This window comes from Carassius gibelio, chromosome B5 (genome assembly GCF_023724105.1).
Source record: "Carassius gibelio isolate Cgi1373 ecotype wild population from Czech Republic chromosome B5, carGib1.2-hapl.c, whole genome shotgun sequence".
Taxonomy (NCBI): Eukaryota; Metazoa; Chordata; class Actinopteri; order Cypriniformes; family Cyprinidae; genus Carassius; species Carassius gibelio.
Genome location: NC_068400.1, coordinates 25,624,784 through 25,650,002, shown reverse-complemented (window position 1 = coordinate 25,650,002; position 25,219 = coordinate 25,624,784). Strand labels below are relative to the sequence as shown.

Below are 25,219 nucleotides of genomic sequence, written 5' to 3'. Positions count from 1 at the left end.
AGATCTGAACACAGTGTTGAGGTGCCTTCATGATGAAAGCTCCACCCATTTACAGCTATGGATGCATTGGTGACAAAGTGATCCAACATTAATTTCTCCAAATATGTCCCGATGAAGAAATAAACTCATCTACATTTTGGATGACCTGAGTGTGAGTAAATGTTCAGTAAATTTCATTTTTGGGTGAAATATTCCTTCAGTTGAAAATTACCTTTCTTTTGCTGTCACGAAAGATTGTAAAACTGTATGATTTTATTTTACAGTCCTGTTCCCCATGTACATATTATGTACTTATTATAGTAATTACAAAAACTATGTAATAACTAGGTACTAACCCTGAACCTAACCCTACCCCATGTACTATAGTTACCTTGTATTACCAGAACTTTCTTAGATAAGTACACTGTAAGTACACTATAAGTACATGTAAGTACACATACTGTAAAATAAAGTGCAACCATGATTTTTTTTCATGCTATTGTGGATTTATTTGTCTTTAATTATAACACTTTTGGCTATCTGTGTCTTGTTTCTGCTTTAACCAATTTTTCTGAATTTCAATCCTTTAGCTCTACTTTTTTTTTTTTTACATTTTACATGTCAATACAAATGAATTCATTAACTTCACAAATTTTATAAATATAACAACAGAAACTAACAAGATTTATAACTGAATGTTCCTTAATAAGCATTATTTCAACTGTAACACACCACAAAAGTAAGATACAATTAAACATACTTGCTGTGTACTGTAAAAATCCAGGGGTCAGTTGCATAAACTTATTTAAGACTGTGTCCTCATAATTTGACCAACTAGCATAACCAAGGGGTGATCAAATTTTCTAATTCAACTTAGACTTATTTACATTTTTATGTAACTAACTTAAAAACCAGACCCAGATCCTTCATTTATATTTTACAAGGGGTGATTTAATAACTTTGCAAAGTAATGTTCTATCAGACAAATTAAATGATGACATTTGACTCACATATGCGGATAGGATCTTTCTTTACCAACTATTTGTATGCTTCCTCTACTGTCTGTCTTATCTTCAGGATCAGATTTCTTTCAGCTGCAGTCAGATTCTCCATTTGTGACTAGTATGCCTATACTTGATTATAACTCTTTTCTGTCTATTATATTTCAAATACGTCTGTTTTGAACAGCAAACGCGTTCCAGATTTAGTATGTAGGTTTTAGGCAGTATGAATGTGATTGCGTAACGCGATTGTGCGCTCATCTCCCGTTGGCTGCTCGTGCGCTTCTCAAAGTGGAGGGACAGAGGGAGGGAGGGGGCTCCAGCTCGCGCTCACATACACAACACAACTACTATGTAACAGCCACGTAATATTCATCCACGGGGGTTTACGGCAATAAAAAAAATATTATAATCGACAGAGTTTTTAAAAATCAGGTAAGTCCCGTTCTCTTTCTATGAAAAATACTCTGTCGTTATTTTTCTTCTTCAAATCAGAGAAATTTAATGGCGCTCCGTGCATCAGCGCACTGGATTAGTGTTTGTTTACTAAGCTTCTTCTCCTGCTCCAGTTCACCAGGTTCATTCTTTATGAGGAATGAATCGTGCATATTTATTTAAATACTTAACTTTTGCCCAAGTCTGGCCATTTGTATGTCGAAAAATCATTTACAAAAAAACTGTTTTAACACAACAGAGGCTTTGCTGCAGAATTGCAGAACCAAGCACATCCAGAATGTTTAATTGAGTTCATTATTAATGACACATGTGCGCTGTGTTATGCAACTGTAAGCCTTTGGGGGCTGCATGCTTTATCAGCGTTTTGCTTGACGAATCCTGCCCGGTCCAGCTCAAGGGTGAGCTTTAAAATCGCTCGACAGGCCCACATTCGTCAAACATAGTTGTTTAAACACAAAAGAAAGTTTTTGCACCTATGCGCGCGCACTTCGCAGTTTTTACTCGAAAAAATATATATATAATAATTATCGAAACACACATTCAGGAACGTAGACCAATAATTCCGAGCGAATATTTTCGTATTGATGTTTTAAAACGGTTTCCCGATAAATGTCTCTAGTTGAGATAGAGGAACACGTGTATGAAGTATTGAATTAGTTTGTTTTGGTTCGTGGGACTTTAAATGCAGGGATTCCTCATGCAGCGTGGCGGGACACACACACACCCCCTCTGCTTCAGCGCGCTTAAAGTACACAGTGTTCCAGGCTTTTGTTAGGGGCCCCAAGTACTTAGGACTGTGAAAACTTCAGATACTTTCGCTTTGTGTTTTAGATAAAGCATTCTCTTTGCATAAAATGAATCTGGAATTACATTTTTATTATTATTAATTTTTGTGTCCTTTGATTTCTTCCGTCGACATTTCTTGAGCTTTCTAAAATATGTCATATATATTACAGTTGGTGGTGTTGTTTAGGTGACTTCTGTTGTTGTTGCAAAGTTTAGGTATTTTGCATTAATTAATATATTTATAGACATATTTTTTCATTAATTTATTCATTAATTTATTAATTATTCATTTAAAACATTTTATGCACACTGCAGATAAAGCTTTACCTAAACTTTAGTGATGCTAAAATCGATACTGAATGAGTTTATTTAAAGAATGTTTATTGGATGTTAAAGTACTATTTATTTATTTATTATTTATATTTATTTGTTAGTTAATGTGACCCTGGACAAGTGTTGTCAAGCCTGTGGTTTGGGCTACTTTATCACTGTTGCTGAGGGTCGTTTTTCATGTTTGCAGGGTGAAGCAACACCAATAATTTAGCCCCTAAATTGCGATTTTGAGAAGTGTTACCAGACATGATATTTTTTACCCGGAGACCCACCTCAAAATGTGATTGGCCTATTCTTGGGCTAGATTTGAGTAGCAATTGGCTGAGTCTGGACCAAAAAATCCAGTCATAAAATATATATATTTTTTTAAAGAATAAGCTTTCCATTGATGTATGGTTTGTTAGAATAGGACAATATTTGGCCGAGATACAACTATTCAAAAATCTGGAATCTGAGGGTGATAAAAAAATAAAATCAAAATATTGAGAAAATTGCCTTTAAAGTTGGCCAAATTAAGTCCTTAGCAGTACATATTACTAATCAAAAATTAAGTTTTGATATATTTACGATAGGAAATTTAGAAAATATCTTCATGGATCATGATCTTAACTTAATATCCTAATGATTTTTTGCATAAAAGAAAAATCTATAATTTTGACCCATACAATGTATTGTTGGCTATTGCTACAAATATGCCCTACCGACTTAAGACTAGATTTGTGCTCCAGGGTCACATATTATAGTGCATGCTGCAGATGAATGGTAAGACAAGTCCATTAGCACATGCACTGATGTAGAATTTCTGCATGACTTGTTTTCATGTTGGCCTACAATGTCACATGTAAATGCCATGTGACACCTCCTATTTTACATGAATGTGTGAACAGAAAATTTGTTCTGTACAATACATTTAAAAAAGTTTGCTTCTCTTCTATAGAGAATAAAGTAATGTAATACATTTTTTTAAATTGGAAAGCAACTTCTGAATCTGGTAAATTTGATACCTTTGAATTAATTGATTGTATGAATCTACATGACATGAGTTCATTTGAAGTTGACATAGACTTGCCATCAGTGTCATTAATCAAGCACATCATGACAATCTATAAGTACGTTGTGAAGCTAGGTAGCTACTTTTATGTTTGATATCCTCCAGTTAACCAGATTGCATGCTGGTTATGCGGTTGTTCACAACGAGCATGTTTCTGCAAAGAGCCAATATTCATATCCAGTTGCCCTGCAGGTGTGTATGAGTAAGGTGTTCATCTGGTTCTCAGGAAACCCAAACACACAGACACGCACAGAGCTTGCTCTTCTGCCTCACTGGTAATGTTCCCTGACAGAAGAGCCATTGACTAATTCATAAGGCAGCCCTTGAACTGTTTTTCCTATCAAATATATTCACTGTAGAGGCACAAACAGGAACAAACCCACTTCGTTATGATGCTTACTAACAAACACATTCTTGTATTGACTGGTTCAGACACAAGCTAACATTCAGTCTGTTCTCTAAAGGCATAATTCATTACATATTGACTATTGAATGTTTTACATTTACTTTTATGTCTCAGTGGGATTTTCACTTTCAAAGGTGGTATGTAGAGTGAAGGGACAGATGATGCATACAACAAGTATGTAATTACACATGTGATCTTTAAGCCAAATATATAAGCATTAAACAAACGTGCCAAACCAGAAAAGAGGCCCACAACACAGTCAGCTTTGTTTGTTTTGTGTGTATGTTACATTCATTGCTCCTCCTGCTTCTATGTCCTTCAACTCCAGGACTCTCTCCATATTTCTGCATAGCTACTTGGTAGGATATGTGAGAACTACTAATGTTTATGTGGTTGAATTGAGGTGTAGGTGTGGCACACTAGAATACCTTAAGCTATCCATAATATTTTATTTCAATAATCTTTTAGGACGGCTGTCAGTTCTATCACTCAAGGGCAATTCTAAGCCTTATGTCGCAAGCAGCATTTACCACATTCTTTAATAACAAAGTTGAAGTGGTAGATACATTTAAACAGATATGAAGCACCTTGCTTTGAACTTTGAAAGTCGAAGTTAGAGGCCAGTGTGTCATTTGTGATGATCCATAGTGAACAAAGCATTTCAGAACTTTATTGGTTTGTGACTCCATATTGAATCTCTCTTTGAAATCGTGTTTTTCTTAAGTTGAAAAGGTCTGTTTGGTTATTTTACATTTTCATTTTACAGTTTTTTTTTTAAATGCATATTTTACCATTCAAAAATATCTGTCACGTTCACACTCAAGTAATACGTAGCTTATTGTAGATTTGTTTCAAGCCCAAGTTCTGTTCTGTTGAGAATTTAGAAAATTGTCTCTTACAAACTTTTGTCTCCACAAAACAAAAAAAAACAAACAAAAAAAAAAAAACATTAAGCAGCACAACTGTTTTTAACACTAATAATAATAAGAAATGTTTCTTGGGCACCAAATCAGCATATTAGTATGATTTCTGAATTTATTTGACACAGAAGTCTGGAGTAATGGCTGCTGAAAATGAATCTGAAAATATATTCAAATAGAAATTATAATTTGATTAGAATTTTAATTGAAATTAAATCTTAAATCTCTATCTACCAGTAAAAGTTGGTTCAAAAGCTATGATGGGTTATAAGCAGTCATTATCATTTAGGACTTCCATACAGTAAATGTACATATATATGGTAAGTTGTGGCCTAATGGTTAGAGGGTTGGACTCCCAATCGAAGGGTTGTGGGTTCTAGTCTCGGGCCGGATGGAATTGTGGGTGGGGGGAGTGCATGTACAGTTCTCTCTCCACCTTCAATACCACGACTTAGGTGCCCTTGAGCAAGGCATCGAACCCCCAACTGCTCCCCGGGCACTGCAGCATAAATGGCTGCCCACTGCTCCGGGTGTGTGTTCACAGTGTGTGTGTGTGTGTGTGTGTTCACTGCTCTGTGTGTGTGCATTTCGGATGGGTTAAATGCAGAGCACAAATTCTGGGTATGGGTATATATATATTTAGACAAATGTTTTCTTCCATAGGATGGCATTTCCTGTAGATATTCTGACAAATGTGGATCACGAGACCTTAGAGCTAACAGCTGAGGAATACATGTCACAGCTCCCCTACAAAAAAACTGAGTACTTCAGCCTCTCTGATTCCAAACAGGTAAGGTGAACAAGTGCATTGTCTGCAAATTTATATGTATATAATTTTCTGGGAAAAATTTAAAATTATCCCCTTTATATAAGTAAATACTTTACTATTCAAATAAAAGATTAAAGACAAATTATGTTTTCGGTAATATTGACTTTGTGTGTTTTCCTATTGGAAATGGAATCCTATTTTTTATATATAAGGTGTTGAATACATTTGCACAATGTGACTTTAAAACATTTTGTTAGGGCAAACATTTTCACATTTTCGATTATGTTCCCTCGGTGACAGATAGAAATTGGACTCTGCAATGTGAGTTTTGTCCCTCTATATGGAACAGATTCTGGAAAAAAGCTCCTTGCGTTGTTCTCACCTGATGACTCTAACACAGGTAAATGATAAAAACCAGAACAATTTTCTTTTTAACATTCTGTGAGGCTAACACTGTATATTTTAACAGATTTATTACAATAATCTGAAGTTGTAGGTCTGTATTTGCTGGATCGGTGGTGGGGGGTTGAAGATGTTCTTAAAACAGCAGACCCCTCAAGAACAGGCCTGAACGAGGTAAGTGTTTTCTATTTTTACACAAGGCCAGTAATGCTTCAATTAGTGACCTAATGTGTCATCATTAGCAAATTGGTTTCTTTTGCAAATATGTAAATGTTAATAACTAGTGCCGTATTTTTTCCCAGGTCAGCACACTTGGGGAAAGGATAGCCCTATATGTTCTCAACAGAATTGTGTTGAGAAACGAGAAGAGCAGTGAAGACGTTTTCTTTCTCTGTCATTGTGAGCATGAAGCTGCAAAAATACTATGGAAGGATGGAGAGGCCATTGGCTTTTACTCATTCAAACCCAAAGGCAATGACAGCTCCTCAAAAGCCTCATGCACAATTTTATACCTTACTTGTTGGTTACTTCATATTTCTCCTCACTTACAGGTAGCTTATGCAGAAACTTCGTGACCCAATGCTATCAGCTTCCTGTAATGGATACAGTATTTGTCAGGAAGTGTCACCGGGGCCAGGGTCATGCCATAAAGATACTGGAAGACTTTGTTGGTAGCTTCAGAAATGAGTACATAGGGTTAAAATATCCTCTTTCAGAAGCTATGTATAAAGGTATAGAAGCAGGCTTACAGTCTGGTCAAATGTCACATTTTCTCATATAACATATATTATTCTTGGTTTCTGTGCCTGGCATCTAACTCTTTCTTTACAGTTTGTGAAAAGTACTTGAGTATATATCCAGCAGACAAGGAGCTTCTGTGGGAAGTAGAGCATATAGGATGCCCTTTCCAGAGAACTCTAATAGCCAACAGGCTACAGAAGTTGAAGCTAAAGGGTAAGAAAAATTAATTGCCATATCTTGTAATTAATCTGATTTAAAACTTTAAGAGATTTACAGTCCTAATAATGTGATACGTCTTTAACAGAGAAGGACCAGGTTGTGAGCGAACTGAATTTTGACGAAGATGATGCCACTGCTCCAATGGAAATTGAGATCACAAAGATTCGGGAAACCACTGAATATACAATGGAGATTGCGGTACTCTAATATCTATTATGTCCTATGTATCATAGGCAAGGAAAAGAAGAAAGAGTCAGACTGTCAGTCTGACTGTTTATTGTACCAAAAGTGTCCTGAAAGGAAACCCATTAATAACATAAGCATAAAGGTTATGTGCTAGAGAGTGTTTGAGAGTGACCAGAGATGCATATTACCTAGAAACAATGTAATGCATGCAGATGTGCCCACATAATTAGTTGGCAACAAATTAAATGTCAAGATCGATGCATGTGATTCTTCAGCCAATACATCAAAGAATGGTTAAACTCATACTAACTGACTTCTAGTTTAGATAACTAAATTACTGTATATAAAGTGATATTACAAAGTGAATCTTATATCTAACATTGATATCAACTTTCACGTTTTAGGAGGAGACCATCATAGACATCACTAAAGGCAAGTATGAATTGTTGGTTGAACAATAATTTGCTCAAAAAAGTCTCTTCAGCTGAATCTAGCTGATGTTCGTTACTGTTACAGAAGTGGATGACATACCTGTCACAAGGCGTGGCAGAGGTAGCAACCTGAAACGAAGAGCTATCAGAGAACATTCAGAGGAGAGGCTTTCAGAAAACATAATCAGGTAACATTATTTGTCAGCAGAATACATAACAGTACTGATTACTACACTATGTATAAAAATTACTATGTCTCACAAAGGGTGGAAGACATTGAGGCAGGAGTAGAAAGTTCAGTCGAGGTGGCAGCCTTGGAAAATCTTAACACCTTTTCTGTAAAAGAATCAGAAACAGTACTCAGGGTATGTATTCAACTGAATAAACATCATGTAACATCTTGAGCATTATTATTTTGTACTTTGTTTTCTCAAAATGGCCATTTTTTTGTCATTTTCACACTTTCAGTTCATTAATTAACATCTCTTCTCTAATTTGGCAGAGCTCAGTAGACACAGTAACTGCAACTGTGACAGACCTTTCAGAGTTTAGAGGATCACAAAAAGAGGAGACACGTGAAATTGAAGAAGACATTGTCACAGCTACATCCGAGGGGAGTCCAGTCAGCCACCTCACCACAGCTGGGGAAATAAAGAACCAAAGAGGTAGTAAAGAGGAATGTGAAATGGTTATTAATGAGTACACTGTAGATAGACAAGGAGCCACTATAGGGTCTATTGACCAAAATCAACTTCAGTCTGTTGTGGACGTAGAAATTATTAAGATGAGTACAGGAACTGAAGAAGAAAAAAATGAAAATTTAGGGAAGAACGAAGAGGTTGAGGAAGATGAATCAGTGTGTGAGGCAGAGATGGAGGAAATAAAACAAATGTCAGATGAACCAAAAGAGGAAAAAACTGTGAGTGAGACCGAGGTGGCTGAGCAATCAGAGACTCATGCTAAATCAACTGAAAAAGTACAAGCACACTGGGATATGGAAATAACAGAGAATAAAGAGAGAGGAGAAGATGAGGTTATGGCAGAAAGTGAAAAGGACCTAATTGAGAAAAACAGAGATGACAACACAGGCCAAGAGAAAGGTGAACCAATAGATGAAGACACAGTTCTGCGACAGTCAGTGGATGTTAAAGACCAGACAGAGATGGAGGCAGATTCTGTGAGAGAGGTCCTTACTACTGAAGAGGTCTTATGTGACCAGCCCAAACAAAATGAAGCGGAAACAGAAGTCTTTGAACCAAACCAAACAATGACAAACAAGGATACACTAATTGAAAAAGCAAGTAAACATATATTAGGCCCTGATGAGGCAGAACAGGCCTTCAACAAGAGCAAATTACCTCAAAAGAGAACATCAGGTTTAACTTCTTCAAGGAGGTCCAAAAGACTCAGGCATCAGCCTGCTGAAAAAGATCTTACAACTACACAGTCTGTGAAAACAGGCCAACAAGGATCCAAATATCACAGCAAAGTAATGATGCAAGATAAAGATACTGAACAATCAACAGATGAACCTGAACATGATGTTTCTGAGGTTATGGAAAAGATACATGAAACTCAAATTGAAAATAAGGCAGACGCAGAGTCTGAGGTTGAGGAATACAAAGAAAAACACATGCCTACAGTGGAATCTGTGTCTTCTATGGACGATGAAATTACACAGGTTGAGGAAACTGTATTTCCTGAAATGTCTGAATTAGTGGAAAGAAAAGAAACAGATCAAGAAGAAGCACCATCTGTAGAGCCTCCTGAGATACAGGAATCAAAAACAACCCCTAAAGAGGATGAGGAGACAGTGGAGAATAGCACTGTGACGTTGACATTGAGTGAAGCCAGAGTTGTGCTTGTAGATCTGCATGAACTTTCTCCTAAGGAGGCAGGTGATAATCATGGAGAGATCAGAATTCCTGAACAAGAGGAAATTAAACTCGCCATGTCATCTGAGCTACAAGCAACTGAAGAAAATATGAGAAAAGAAGAGCAAGATGGTACATTAGACGCAAAACCTATGGAAGAACCACCTTGTACTACTACAACAGAAGGATATGTTGTAGCAGTTGATGCCAACAGAACACCAGAACAATCAACTGCATATAAAGATCAAGAGTATGAGCCAGAATCAGAAACCACAGAGGCTGCTCTTCTAAGCCAAGTTGAGAAACCAGACAAAACAGACACTGAACAAGATAAAGAGGATAAGCAAGATTTGTATAAGGCAGACAAGTTTCCCAAACAAGGCAAACAAACTCAAAAGAAAGGCTCTATTGACATCCCAAGTAGATCCACAAAGCTTAAAGATCAGCCTGTTGACCCTGGGGAGACAGTTAGATGTCTTAGGAGCACTTTGAAACCAGTCAAGATCACCCCTGTTAGGAGATCTACACGTAGCAAAGCAGTTATTCAACAGGAAAGTGTTGAGCCTCAAGTTGATGTAAAACTCAGGACTGGTGAAAACCCTGAGAGGGATGAACTTATTGCAGAGGATGTAAGTCCAGAGGAAAATGATATGACAAAAGCAAATGATGATGAAACTACACATGTTGAATGTGGAAGTTCTGAACTCCTCAGAACTGCAGAAATAGATGATAAAGAGAAAGAACCTCAGATTACAAAGGTTATTGATGAAATCCCACTTATAGAAACAGAAGCTAAGGAGGATGTATTAGAAAAAAGAGTTGAAGACATCAAAACTATTGAGAACAAGGAAGCAAATTTAGCTGGACAATTGGACAGTGAAAAAGAGATGCCAATCAGCACAGAAAGACAACTCAGACATAGAACAATAAGAGTTCAGACTCCACTGATAAAGAAATCTAGATGTGTACAAAAACAAAATGCTGAAGCAGATGTTGAACAACAGGAAATAACATTGGTGAGCAAGAATAAAACTGATACAATTTTGATGACAAAAGAGGGAGAGGATGAAATGGATAAAGATGTCAACAAGATGTTGGAACCAGTGGAAGAACCAAACATGAGTGGAAATGAATATGAAAAAACATATATAACAGCAGAGACTGTGGATGCATGTATGCCAGTTATTACAACTGAGGCCAGTTTGGAAAGTCTTGATGAAATAGTAAACACACATACTGAGGAAACCACAGTTCCAGAGAGTCCCAAACTACCTTTGGGTGTAGAAATAGATGATCAGGAGAAAATATTTCAGATTGTTGATGGTCCTGAAGAAAATGTCTCACTTGTAGAACCTGACAAGGAGGTAGAGGATGGTGATGGTACTCCAGTAATAAAATTACAAAGAGCCACAGTAGTACTTGTGGATTTGAGCAAACATTCCCAAAACACAGAAGGAGAGGTTGAGGCTTCAGAAGACCTGACACATTTCCAAATAGAGGAAAAACTGGAACTGTATGAACCAGATAAAAGTGAACAAGAACTGTCTAATCTGGCATTAGAAGAGGAGGAACAACAAGAAGAACAAACACAACAAGATGCTGAAAATACCCCTGAGGAAGAGAGAATGGAGGAAGAAAACACAGTTGAAAAGCAGAACAAACTCGATAAACAAGATGTGACATTTGAAGAGCAAAATCTAACAGAAGATTTGGCCACAATGTCAGCTGATGGCAGCCTGGTGGAAAAGAATACAGTTGAAAACAAACAGAATGAGGATGAAGGGGTGAGCGGTCATGCCAAGGGGAATGCTGTTCAAGAAAACTTAGAAGAGGAGGCACCAGTCAGCACACAGCGAAGTCTTAGACGAAGAACAAAAAGAGTTCAGTCTCCACCAAGAAGCAAATCTAGACGTATACAAAAACAAGGGGCTGACGTTTCTGAAGATAAAACGGAAATAGTGCCAATAACAGAAAAGGAAGCTGATGAAGTGGACCAAGGTGTAGAAATAGTTGATAAAGAGAAAGTGCCTCAATCATTAACTGTAGATGCTACTGAGAAGGTGATCCCACTTGTAGAAGCAGGATCTGAAGTTGATGTCATAGAAAAGGGAGTTGAAGAAATCAACAATTTAGAGAACAAGGAAGCAAATTTAGCGGTGACAAAAGACACAGGTGAGGAGACATCTGAGGTGGAAGAAGAAGCCTCTTTAGAGCAACAGCAAAATAAGCCATTGGGTAAAAATGACAAAGAAACAGCTGAGACAGAAACATCTATGGAGTTCGCCCAAGTGGTTGGCAAAGAGCAAACATTCATTGTGGGGGGGACCACCATCCAAAGAGAAAAGGAGTTCTCACAAGTCTCACTTGTAGAAGCAGAACTTGATGAGGAGGCAGAAAAAGATGATGGCACTTCAGTATTACAGCTGCAGAAAGCCACTGTAGTACTTGAAGATTTAAACAAACTTTACCAAAATACAGAAGGAGAGAGTAACACTCCAGAAGTCCTAGAATATTCCCAGACAGAGGAAAAATGGGAAAAGGATAAATCAGATAATAGTGAATATCAACTATGTAATCTGACATCAGAAGAGGAAGAACAGCTAGAACAACTACGAAAAGAGGAAGATACTGAAAACAATCCAGAGAAAAACAAAATGGAGGATGAAAACACAGTTGAAGAACAGAATGAACCCAATAAACAGGACATGACATTTGAGGAGCAAAAACCAACAGAAGATTTGGAAGAACAAAATGACTTAGAAGTGACAGAGATCGTAGAAGTTTATAGGGCTATAGACGAGAATGTGGAAGAAGCAGTAAATTCTGGAGAGCATCCTGAAAAAACAACAACAATGGCAGATGAAACAAACACAATTCAGGAGGCAGAAATAGATCACAATATTACTTTAAAAGAAAAGCCAATGGACAGTGACATAGAAATGGGTAGTCTTCCTCAGGAGGCACCAGCAACTGAGCAGGAAGTCTTAGAAGAGGAGGCATCAATCAGCACAGAGAGAACTCTCAGGCGTAGAACAATAAAAATTCAGTCTCCACCTAGAAGAAAATCGAGACGTTTACAAAAACAAGAGGCTGAAGCTTTTGAAGATAAAACTAGAAACATCACAATAAGAGGAAATGTAGTTGATGAAATGCAGGAAACACTTAGGAAATCAACTGTAGATTCTACTGAGGTCATCCCATTTGAAGAAGCAGAACCTGAAGATAATGTAGCAGAAAAAGGAGTTGAAGAAATCAACAAGATGAAGGACAAGGAAACAAATTTAGCTGTGACAAAAGACACACCTGAGACACCTGAGGTGGGAGAAGAAGCCAATTTAGAGCAAAAGCAAAATGAGCCATTGGTTAAAAATGACAAAGAAACAACAGAGACAGAAAAATCCATGGAGATTGACCCAGTGTTTGGCAAAGAGCAAACATTCATTGTAGGGGGTGCTACCTTCCAAATAGAGAAGGAGGTCTCACAGGTGTCACTTGTAGAAGCGGAACCTAATGAGGTGCTAGAAAAAGATGTAGGTACTCCAGTGATACAACTGCAGATTGACCCTGTGTTTAGCAAGGAGCAAACATACGTTGTAAGGGGGACAGCTATTCAAATAGAAGATACATTTTCAAAGGGGGAAAGCACAGAGTCCGATCAAAGTGACAGTGAAAGGATCACAAGGAGAAGTCTCAGGCTCGGTGCGAAATCAGTCACAGCTACACAGAAGACAAGAAAATCTACACGTCTCCACAAAGTAGAGTTGGACCAAGTGAAAGAGACAAATATGAGTAGATATGAAAATGAAGAAACCTCAGCAACAACAGAAGAGACTATGAATGTGTGTATGCCAATAATTACAGTAGAGAGCATCTTGGAAAGTCTTGAAATAGCAAATACAAATGTTGAAGTAAATACAACTGTTGAACATGAGACTTCTGAACTGCAGATGGGTGAAGAAATAAATGATAAAGAGGAGCCCTCTCAGATTGTAGAAGAGGTCCCACCTAAAGAAGCAGAACCTGATGAGGAGGTAGAGAAAGATGATGGTACTCCAGTAATACTGCAAAAAGACACACTATTACCTGTAGGTTTAAACAAACTTGCCCAAAATACAGAAGAACAGATTGACACTCCAGAAGTCCTGACAGATTTTCACACAGAGAAACAACTGGAACTGTATGAATCAGATAGAAGTGAATATAAAATATGTTACCTGATATCAGAAAAGGACAAACAAGAAATGACAGTTGAGGAGCAAAAACCAACAGACGATTTGGTAAGACAGGATGATGTAAGAGAGAGAGAGAATGAAGAGGAAAATAAGATGGTCATAGATAAGGATGTGGAAGAATCCAGATATAATCAAGACATAATCTTAAAAGATATTTCTTTAAAAGAGAAACAAATGGATAGTGACCTAGAGATGATAAGTCTTGGTCAGGAGGCACCAGAGGCTGTCCAGGAAATCTTAGAAGAGGAGGCATCAGTCAGCGCAGAGAGAAGTCTCAGGCGTAGAACCGTAAAAATTCAGTCTCCACCAATGAAGAAATCTAGACGAGCACAAAGAAAAGAGGCTGAAGTTTTTGAAGATAAAACTGTAACAGTTCAACTAACAGGAAAAGGAGATGAAGAAGTGCATAAAGAAGGAGCAGAAATAGATCAAGAGGGAACACTTCAAAAAACAACTGTAGAAGCTATTGAGAACCTTATCTCACTTATAGAGGGAGAACCTGATGAGAATGTTATAGAAAAAGGAATTGAAGTAATTAACAACATGGAGAACAAGGAAACAAATTTAGGGAATGAGGCAATCCGTGAGATGGAAAGAGATGAAGTCATTTTGGAGCAACAGGAAAATGAGCTATCTGTTGAGAATGAGAAACAAACAGTTGAAACAAAAAAACCCATGGGGATGGATGAAGTTTCGGTGGTTAACAAGGAGCAAACATATGTTTTAGAGGAGACACCCATTCAAGCAGAGGAGGAGGTCTTGCAGGTGGAAAGTTCTGAAACCAATGAAAATAAAAGTGAAAGGACCACACGGAGAAGTCTAAGGATCAGTTCCCAATCAGTCACATCAACACAGAAGATGAGAAAGTCTGCACGTCTCAGCAAAGCAGAGTTGGAACCAGCAAAAGAAGCAAAGATGAGTAGAAAAGAAGAAACTTCTTTAATGACAGCAAAGACAGTAAATGTCTGTGTACCGATCACCGTTGAGACCAATGCGGAAAATCTTGATGAAGATAGCAATGTAAGTAAAAAGGTGCAAACTGCTTCAGATGAGCAAGACATAGACGTATCAATTGATAAGGGAAGGGTGGATGAAGCTTTGCCTGAAATATCTACAGATGTTGACGAAGATGAGACTATGAGCTTAATTAAAATAACTGAAAATGAAATTGAAAATGAAATGGATAAAATGCAAAAAGATGTAGAGGGTGGAGATCAGGAAGAAGAAAAAGCAGAGCAATCACATGAAAACAAAGAGCAGGAACAAGAAGAATCAGTGTTACTGGGTGAAAATGTGGGGGACACCGATCTGACAAATGAATTTAAGACAACAGCTGTGGAGGAGATGGTTTCTTTAGAAAACTCAGAGCAAGAAGCAGCTTTCATTACAAGAAGTCTCAGATACCGAACAGTAAGAGTCCAGTCTACACCAAGAAGTAAATCAAAACGCCTCCACAGACACGAGCTGGAGTCAGAAAGAGAAACTGATCATTTAAATGCCCCTGTAGGGAAGGAGAATGAGGCATTAGTTCCTGAGAACAGCACTGCTGAATTTGAAAATTTGGAGACAAAAGAGGGAGAGGGCGTAATTCAGACAAATACAGATGGAAAGTCAGAAAACCCAAAGGCAAAAGATGATACCTTTGAAATTATGGAAAGTAACAGTGGCAGCCAGGTAAACACTGAACAGAACAAAACTCAAGAAGAAAATCTTGAGAGAGAAGATATGCCAATGCTTAATGAACAGGAAGAGGAAGAGGTTTCCAGTGTACAGAAGGAAGCAAAACCACTCCAAGCAAGAGAAAACGAGGGAGCCGCAGAAGGTGTGCAAGGAAGTTCGGCTGATTTGGAGGAATCAGCAGTGGAAAGGAGATCCCTGAGAAAAAGAACGACTGTTGAAACAGCTGCTGCAAAGAAATCCAAACGTCTTCGTAAACAAGAGCATGATGACGATAGTGAGCAAGTCAAGGAGGCAGTTATGGGACAAACCGACACAGTAGAAGTGACATTTACAGAAGACAGTGTTGAGCTGAGGTCAGATGCAACTGCAGCAGTTTTTGAGGGGAGTAATTTGGGTGAAGAAATACTAGAAAATATACAGAAAAATGGGACTAAATCAGACGGAGAATGTAATGTGCATAAAGACACAGAGCCAGGTGCAGGTGAATCTCAAGAGGAGCAAAAACAGAGCAGATTAAATAAAACCCAGACAGATGAGGATAAAGAAGAGGTTATGACAGATGAAATAATAGAGGAGGTGATAGAGCAACATCTTGAGCCCAGTACAAATGAGGGGTTCACTTTAGCGCTGGAGGTAGAGGAAACTTCTGTTCAAGTAGAAAACAAATCAGAAGAGCAGAGCAGAGTGGTGATGGAGGCTCCAAAAGAGATATTCCCATCTGCAGAAAAGTATGAGAAAGGTGAAGAAAATATCTCTGATGATGACGAGAAAGGTCTTGCCATTGGAAAGCATGTTCTTCAGAGTAGCTCAGCTACTGCTTCAACCAAACGAAAATCATTGAGGCTACAAATGCATGAATCCAAAACTAAGGAAGATGAATCAGATTCTGAATCAGAAGTACAACAAACAGCGAAACAGAGACATGAGAGGAAAAGAAAAGCCATTACTGACTCAGCATCAGCACGCAGATCCAAACGCCATGTTAGGGCAAGAATTGTTTAGCAGATTAGTGATTTGTGGCTCTTGTTTTAGTACAAGCCTTGTATGCATTGGGACCAACCAATTATATATATAATGTGAAATTTTTCTATTACATTTTCATACGCAAAATAATGCAAACTATTTTCAACTACTATATATTTTCTTCTGAAATATCTGGGCTTTTATAAAACTGTTGTTGTTTCTTTAAATTAGGATTTACTGAAATAAGCATGTTCAGGGTAACATTTAGTTGATAAATGTCTAACTATAATATCTTTTCGTCACTTCTTTTTTTTTTCTATATTATGCATTGGCAAAACATTATAAAGGTAGTTTTTAATGTATAGCACTATTTTTATATCCAATTAAATGAAACATACAACAATCCACTGCATTATGTCGGATTGAATTAAAATAATTTGTTCCTTATTTCAGATTACACAGGTGCTCACACAGCATAGGTGCTTGTGTAAAACATTTTTACAATGTGCTTTGTGCTCTCGTTACATACCATGTACCTTTCAAATGTGAATTTGTGACACGTTTTGTGATTGCATTTTTTTCTAATTATAGATTATCTGCCACAACTGCCCTTGTTTTTATTGCCAATAACATTCTTTCTTTGAATTGATTTAAGTATTCTTTAAATCTCACCTTTTTAGCATTATTGCAATATCTTTTAGGTATCAAATGTTTGTGAATGTGTAATGCTATGGGTTTGTTGTTTATTTTACTCTTCATTCTGTTAGCAGAGCAGTTCAGGTAACTTTATGTTTCATCAATGTTGAAATGCAAAAATAATTTCTTTCTTTCTTTGACCTCTGTGCTTGTCCTATGAAAATATTTTCCTGAACTGTGCTTTGTCAGTTGTTTTTTTCTTAAATGTTTAAATAAAGTCATGAATTGTCAAGGTTATTAGAACTTATTTGTGTCAGTTGTATATTGGGATAGCCTTCAGCATCCCTGTGACACCTACAGCACGTAAAACACGTGATTTGGGAAAAGGGTGGCTCAATGTTTGTGTCAGTTGTTTCACACATTACTGTATTTGTTTGATTTATTTTTATGTTTTCTCTCACAAACAACACTCATAGCAAAGTAGCTCTCATAACTGTATAACTTTAAAATGCATAAATAATAATAAAAGTTACATCAAACAAATGACCTTTATTCTGTAATTAATTTTTTTATTTTTTACAGTTACACATTTAAAGTTACTTTGATCACATTAATTTTTAAGTGGATGTATAAAGTCAGTTCTTTTTTAGCGTCATCTGGACAGTTTATCTCTTGTTGCAAAAATTAATTCTATAATAGTTATAATTATATATAATTATAATTATTTACACGATTTGCCTTTTGTTTGGGTTATTTTTCTTTCACATTAATACCACTTGATATTTTTAGTATTTGGTTTACGAGCCCACATACTTTATCGTGTCATAAAAAAGATTTATATAAGGAGTGTTTAACTTTTATTTTGAAATGTGGGCAATACTACGGTGGCCCAGTAGTACACTAGAACACACACTACACACCGTCGGCTTATTTACATATTTGAGTGTTTTTAACGTGAAGACAAGCTGTCGCTTATGCCAGAGACACAGCTGTATACATATATATTTTAAATAAAGTCCAGGTTTAGTGGAGGTCGGTATTAATTACATTTTGCGGAAAGACAAAGCACAGGTAATTGTGAAAGCAGCAGTGTTAACCAATGATTACGAAACTCTTGAGAAGCTCACAACGAAATCTAACTGAATCAACGTAAATAAATTACATGTATTTAAATAATATGCTAATTCATTTTCCATGCCGGGTCCTGCGTGTTTGTATATGCAACTGAATGAATATGTATAGAGTAATAACGGTATGTTTTACCACAATGAACGGCTGTAGTGAGGCAGCATGCAGTGTGTGAAGCTGCCCTTCAGTCTGTCAGTGGAGATCAATCTGCTGCTGGTGGCAGTGACAGTTTCGGCGCTCGTGACCAGACTATATGGCATTCACTTTCCTAAAGCTGTTGTGTAAGTCTTCGTTTTATTGTTGTTTGTTTTATAGATATTTCTATTCTTTTAGTTTTGCGGATTAAAAGAATACACATATGTATATATCATGTTTGCATACTGCTACAGGTTTGATGAAGTTTATTACGGCCAGTTCCTGTCTCTGTACATGAAGCAAGTGTTTTTCATTGATGAGAGTGGTCCGCCTTTTGGCCACATGATACTAGCTTTAGGAGGTGACAAGATATTTGACACTTATACTCATATTCATGAAGTAAGCCACTTTATGTTTATTTATTAATGCATATAATTTATCTTTGCAGCATATTTAGGAGGATTTGATGGCAACTTTGTTTGGAACCGGATTGGAGCAGGTGATCATCTTATACAGGTTTATGTTGAGCTGACAAAGCCAAACAACTCTTCATGTACAGACTTTCCAGTCTCTAAGCCAATTCTAACTTATCCTAGCCCTTGTGCGGTCTTCAAGAATTTAACATTTAGAATTTAACATTTAGAATTTTTACTTCATCATTGGTACGAAACTTGGGGGAACTCGATGTGAACTCAAAAAAATAAAATAAAATTGAGGGCATGATTCGAAAAAGCTAGTTGTTGTTAAAAAAAAATTGTCACACTCATGGTCTTCGGTCAAAAATAGACCATCCATAGGAATTGGAATGGGAAATGGGGAACATTTTGAGTGTACAATTTACAAATCCACTACCATGAAGAAAAAAATTGCACAGCAATGAAGGGGTGAAACTCGGACACGCGGACACATAATTGTTTACACACACAACACTGCAACTATGTAAAATAAAATCAATAATTCAACTACAATGCTGTAAAAAAGTGGACAGCAAGGAAGGGGTAACAATCTGAATCAAGAGTGTAAAACACACACACACACACATAATTATACATACCTCAAATGAATTGGTATGGCTATAATCAAATAGCCAAAATGAGTCAAAAGACTGAAATAAGAGGTTAAATCAGATCAGACCCAGAAGGATTAAGCTCCGATAAAGCATTCGTGTTCATTTTTGTTACATTTTTTTTTATAGAACTTTAATATTTTGTGTAACAAAATGCTTTCTATGTTCATGTTTGAATGTAGTAATAATACTGCAAAAGCCTACACTTCAAATCAACATTTAAAACAACAAAAAATATAAACTTTTACAAAAATTAGTGTTTGAGAATGCCTTAATAATATGCATTTAAATCCACAACCTAATAAAGGTAAACAATCATGTACAAAACAACTTGAATCCACTAGTGGTTACACCATAAAAATTAGTTTTTTCTCTTCTTTTACTCTCACCAGGAGGTGCTATTCTGCCATCAACAATTGGATTCTAAAGCCCTAGTCTCTGTTTTAATATGAAATACTGCATCAAAAAAAACAAAAAAACAATTCATTAATATAAATTAGTATCATTGAATTCTTTCAAAATATTAAAAAAAAATAAAAAAATATTATTGATCAAAAATCCATTAGATTAATTTAACTGAAAAAAAAAGTTATATTTCAGGTGTCCGGTCACTTTTGAGTGCGAAGACCATAAGAAGAAGCAGTGCAGTTTTTGGAGGAGAGTTATCATTCAGAGAGCTTCCTAACAGATCTCTCAAATGAGGAGCACACAAAGGCTAGAGCAACTGCAGTATGTTCAACTATTTAAGTGCTACTTGGTAGACAGGGAGTCCGACCACAGACCCCTTGTTAGATATTGTGTTGCATTTTAAGCCTGGTCTAATACCATGCATCTAGTACTATATTAATGTATTTACACACTTTGCTATGATGCTTTCATTTTAAAGCCATTAAAATAATAATTATTGATGCTCAAAGTCATATACATTGGATTTTAATTTGACTTTTAATAGGAGATGAACAGTGAAGCATTTGACTTTAATTTTGAGTGCACATTTTCACACCTTTTTTTTTTTTTTGCACACACACTACAAGATAACACAGTAATTGGAAAATCCCATCTAGACCTTGAAGACACCCCATTGTTTAACACCCTACATATTGATAAGATACTCCTCTAGTATGCTGAAAAACAGGTTGAGGGCCACTAGAGCAAATGAAAACTATTATGGCACAGTCTTTTAGGCTGTTCTGACTAATGCAGTATTTTTATAAGTGATCAGAACCAGAAATTGCTGATTGCAAAGTCCCAGCAACCACCTAGCAAAGTTGCATTGCTGCATGGTACACTAAGACTTGTATAAACTTAAAAACTGTTGTGAATGTTCAGTCAAGACAACATTTCAACTTTCCTTTTGTTTTACATAACACAGGCATTAGTAATTGCAGTACTCTTACTGATTTTGAGTCTATTGTAGAATACACCAGTAATGTTCCTGTTTGGAGCCTTCGGGTAATACCGGCCCTTGCTGGCTCTTTTTGTGTACCTCTTGCTTATCTTCTGGTGGTGGAGCTTGGATATTCCCATTTTTCAGCACTGGGTTCATGTTTTCTCCTCCTCATGGGTAAGTGCTTGGCATATCATTTTCAAGTCATTGCCTAATGATGGGTTTTCCTGCCTGTTTCTCTTGGCTAAAAAGTTTTGTTTCTTTTTTACAGAAAACTCCTTGATTGTGCAATCACGCTTTATGCTGCTGGAGTCTGTTCTAATCTTTTTCCTGCTGTTAGCTGTATTGTCTTACCTCCGCTTCCACAAAGCACACAAGTAAGAATTGTTGATATGTTTTGTCAGAGTCAGATCTGGATTGTCAATTTGGGTGAAAGTGTCTGATAAATGACTAAATGTAAATGGATTGTCTTGTCAGTCTTCTGTGACTGTAATGCTATTTGCCCCAATTTCATGGTAGTATAAGTGTCATGTGCTTTCTCTTCTCTCAGTTCATCTTTTAGGTGGTTTTGGCTTGTGACCTGTGGGGTCAGTCGTGCATGTGGAATTGGGTATGTACGGTCATAAGAAAAGTTTTTTTTTTTTAACATTATTTTATTTTACTGTCTTTGAAGCGCCAATCACTCATGTTTTCTTCCGAAAGTGCAAAAAATCTAGTTTAACTTGCTCTGCTAATAAAAATTTAATTTCATTTTTTTGGCTTGTTTTTCGGGGTAAAGTACATGGGTATGTTCACATACTCTTTACTGCTAGGCCTGGCAGCTGTACATACCTGGCATGTTATCGGAGATCGAACCCTAAGCCATGTGAGTTTTAGTTGCCAAACATTGTTGGGTTTTTATAGCACTATGATTTTGCACATTATGATTTTATGATCTATGTGAAAAGGGCAAAGTAGCGGTGCAGATTTTGGTTCGATTCCTGGCTCTTGTGGTGTTACCTGTCATCATGTATGTTGGATTTTTCTACATCCATCTTACGCTGCTGTATCGCAGTGGACCACATGACCAGATGATGAGCAGTGCCTTTCAAGCAAGTCTAGAGGTACAGATCCGTTTCTTGAACGTACACAAGTTTGGAGTTTGTGAGAGTCTCTTATGGGCATAGTTGGGCAGATAAGTGTAACCTATCAGAGTGGTCAAAATCTCCTTTATTTCTCTATTTCTCCTATAAAGGGCGGTTTAGCGCGGATCACTCAGGGACAGCCCTTGGATGTTGCATTCGGCTCCCAGGTCACTCTCCGCACCGTGTCCAGTAAACCTGTTCCATGTTGGCTTCACTCCAACAAGGCTAACTATCCAGTCAGGTGAGACATCAGGACTCAAGTTTCAAGGTGACATAATCCTAAACGACCACATTTTCATGATAATGTTTGCTAATTATGTATGCTTAAAGGTATGAAAATGGCCGTGGTAGCTCCCACCAGCAGCAGGTGACCTGCTATCCTTTTAAAGATGTCAACAACTGGTGGATTATTAAAGACCCTGGGCGGTATGTTGACTTAAAGGAATAGTTCACCCCAAAATAAATGAAAAATTGCTGAACATTCACTGACTCTCAGGGATGAGTCTGAGAAATTTAGAAGTGAATGGGTGCCGCCATAATCAGAGTTTAGCAGCTGTTAAAAACAATACAATAATCCAAAAAACAATCCACACTTTTATTAATTATTATGTTTGGACTGTCATTCTGGCGGCACCCATTCACTGCAGAGGATCACGTGATGTGGTGCTAAAATTTCTAAAACTATTGTTTTAATACATGTAGCATTACTAAAAATAGTTGAGTGAATTGTTAATATGACCCATGGGCTGCAGCTAAATATTTTACGTGAATTGTAATTGTAATTTAAAACCCCAGGCACAGTCTCGGGGTCAGCAGCCCACCCAGACCTGTCAGGCATGGCGATATTATTCAGCTGCTGCATGGAATGACCTCTCGCTACCTGAACACGTAATATAGTTTCACCATCATTAGATTTGTTATATCTCATTTTAAATTGTTTTTATTTACATTAATATCAATGAAAATCAATTAATAATTATAGTAATGTTTATAATATTTTTTTGTAATCTGTTTGAGATCGTAGTAGCAATAACATGGCTATGCTTTGTTTTCAAGACATGATGTTGCAGCCCCCATGATGAGTCCTCACTCACAGGAAGTGTCTGGCTACATAGACTTCAATGTGTCTATGCCAGCTCAGAATCTATGGAGAGTGGTAAGATCTGAGACCCATAAGTCTATAATGCATGTGCACATTTACTTGGATACACATTTATGATACATTATTTTCATTGCACTATAGGACATAGTTAACAGGGAGTCTGATAGAGAGATCTGGAAGACGATTTTATCAGAAGTGCGACTAGTCCATGTGACACTTCAGCTGTTTTGAAGGTTTGTACAGAAAAAAGTCATAATAATAAAAGTTTCCAGAAAAATGTATGTATATATATGTGTCTGTGTGTGTGTCAATAGTGAATGTTGTTGATTTGAATGACGTTGTTTTGAAGAATGCTGGAAAGCAAACAACATTAGAGCCCCAAAAACCTTCAGACATTCCTGAAATATCTCCTTCTGTGTTCCACTGAAGAAAGAAAGTCATATAGCTTTAGAACAAAATTATGGTGATGACAAAATTAGCATTTTTGGGTGGATTATCTCTTTAAAAGTGTTATTTAAACCGGTTCTTTAATGTTCTGCAGCTCAGTGGAGCATCATTGCCGGAGTGGGGTTTCAAACAGCTGGAGGTGGTTGGGGATAAGATTTTTAAAGGCTACCAGCAGAGCGCCATGTGGAATGTGGAGGAGCATCGCTATGGCAGAAGTATGAGAATTAACATCTGTATGTTTACATATTGCTTTTGTTTTCTTCCTTGGTTAAACTCACAAATATACAGGTCAGGAACAGAAGGAAAGGGAATTGGAGTTGAAATCACCTACTCACAGCGACATCAAGAGAAACCTCACTTTTATTGCCAAATTTCTTGAGCTGCAGGTGAATATTAAATATGAATAATGGTTCTGATGTCAGTCATCAGAAAAGCCATTTAGAGCTGCCGTTGTATGTTTGAGTAACAGTGGAAGATGCTGACAGTAAAGAATGAAGAGTCTGAGCACAAATATAGTTCATCACCTCTTGAATGGATCACAATGGACACCAACATTGCATACTGGCTTCATCCTTCAAATAATGTATGTCAACATCATTCTGTTGGTTTTTTATTTATTTTGTGTTTGACAGAATGAATATGAGGCTAATCTAATCTTTTCTATTTTTAATACAGGCACAAATTCAGCTGATTGGGAATATTGTTAATTGGACCATTGCAAACCTTTCACTGGTTGTTTACTGTCTTATGTTTCTAACCTACTTACCAAGATGACGGAGGAAAGTTGAAGACATTCCTCAAGGTTTGTGCCTGGAAGCACTGCCATATGAGTTGATGTATAATTCATGTCCACGTTGCACAGACACTGAGGGAGATGTTGCACAAAGAAGTTCAATATTGGGGATGGAGTTTATTCTCTGATATGAACTGTGAGCAATAATAATAGAGATGTTTGCTTTACCACAACCTTTAATAAACTATTCTTTTCCCACTTTTTCTTCTCTCTTAGACTCTTGGGAACAGCTAGTTTTGGCTGGTGTCATTTGTTTTGGAGGCTGGGCAGTGAATTACCTGCCGTTCTTCCTAATGGAGAAGACTCTGTTTCTGTATCACTATCTTCCAGCTCTCACCTTCAAGATCGTGCAGACACCTATAGTCATCGAGCACCTGTGCATCCATGTATTCAGGTAACAGTTCTCATTTCTGTCTGAAAATCATTAGTGTATTTCTGAGTAAGCAATGATAATTTTTTTCTTTTTAATTTAATGCATCCTTGCTGAATACAAGTATTGATTTCTTTATCATTGTGTCATTCCAGTGTAAATCACAGGTCTATGCTTGTATCTGTATATCATTCTGTTTCTCAGATCCTCAGCTCAGAGGAAAGCATTTGGTGGTGTTATTCTGGCAGTCCTTTGTTCAGCATACGTGTCTTACCAAAACCTGAGTCCTCTGACCTACGGCCAGCCAGCATTATCATCAGAGGAGCTTGCTGCACTGCGCTGGAGAGAGAGTTGGGATATTCTCATAAGTAAACGCTGAAATCCATTTTTTCTTTCTTTAAGAATGGGAGCTTCAGTAAGTTCATGATGAAGTGAAATCTAAAGCCAAGGTAGTGCTGCTGACTCTCCAGAGATCTGTGAAATACGTTTCTAGGGTCTAGAGCACACAAATTTAAAAATGTCAAAAACTCTTTAATGAGAACTCATGCTGCTCAATCTCAAAACTCTAAACCAAATGGACTGTACAACACTATTAAGTGCTT

At 37.1% G+C, this 25,219-nt stretch overlaps 2 protein-coding genes and 1 long non-coding RNA gene across 3 annotated transcripts; 2 read left to right on the top strand and 1 right to left on the bottom strand.

The window, feature by feature from the left end:
- Positions 1 to 1,284: 1,284 nt before the first annotated feature.
- Positions 1,285 to 17,608, top strand: LOC127958311 (trichohyalin). Its single transcript, XM_052557122.1, has 12 exons — positions 1,285 to 1,415; positions 5,596 to 5,722; positions 6,002 to 6,101; positions 6,192 to 6,277; positions 6,406 to 6,574; positions 6,655 to 6,834; positions 6,935 to 7,057; positions 7,149 to 7,261; positions 7,654 to 7,681; positions 7,766 to 7,868; positions 7,946 to 8,045; positions 8,183 to 17,608. Exons 2-12 carry the CDS (start codon positions 5,597 to 5,599, stop codon positions 16,466 to 16,468), a joined length of 9,414 nt encoding a protein of 3,137 aa, XP_052413082.1. The 5' UTR covers positions 1,285 to 1,415; position 5,596; the 3' UTR covers positions 16,469 to 17,608.
- Positions 7,696 to 8,345, bottom strand: LOC127958312 (uncharacterized). Its single transcript, XR_008154011.1, has 3 exons — positions 8,219 to 8,345; positions 7,942 to 8,016; positions 7,696 to 7,822 (listed from the first exon to the last, which is right to left on the bottom strand). It is a non-coding gene; the product is annotated as an uncharacterized LOC127958312 (long non-coding RNA).
- Positions 17,609 to 17,952: 344 nt separating the features above from the next.
- Positions 17,953 to 25,182, top strand: pomt1 (protein-O-mannosyltransferase 1). The gene is given in 21 exon segments (XM_052556888.1): positions 17,953 to 18,136; positions 18,347 to 18,474; positions 18,583 to 18,689; positions 18,777 to 18,827; positions 20,812 to 20,958; positions 21,053 to 21,158; positions 21,332 to 21,387; positions 21,549 to 21,646; positions 21,729 to 21,884; positions 22,016 to 22,146; positions 22,236 to 22,331; positions 22,701 to 22,793; positions 22,962 to 23,061; positions 23,149 to 23,218; positions 23,221 to 23,240; positions 23,549 to 23,669; positions 23,743 to 23,840; positions 23,924 to 24,037; positions 24,130 to 24,256; positions 24,464 to 24,641; positions 24,822 to 25,182. Coding segments are annotated over 20 exon segments (2,163 nt in total). The 5' UTR covers positions 17,953 to 18,136; positions 18,347 to 18,355; the 3' UTR covers positions 24,997 to 25,182.
- Positions 25,183 to 25,219: the final 37 nt, after the last annotated feature.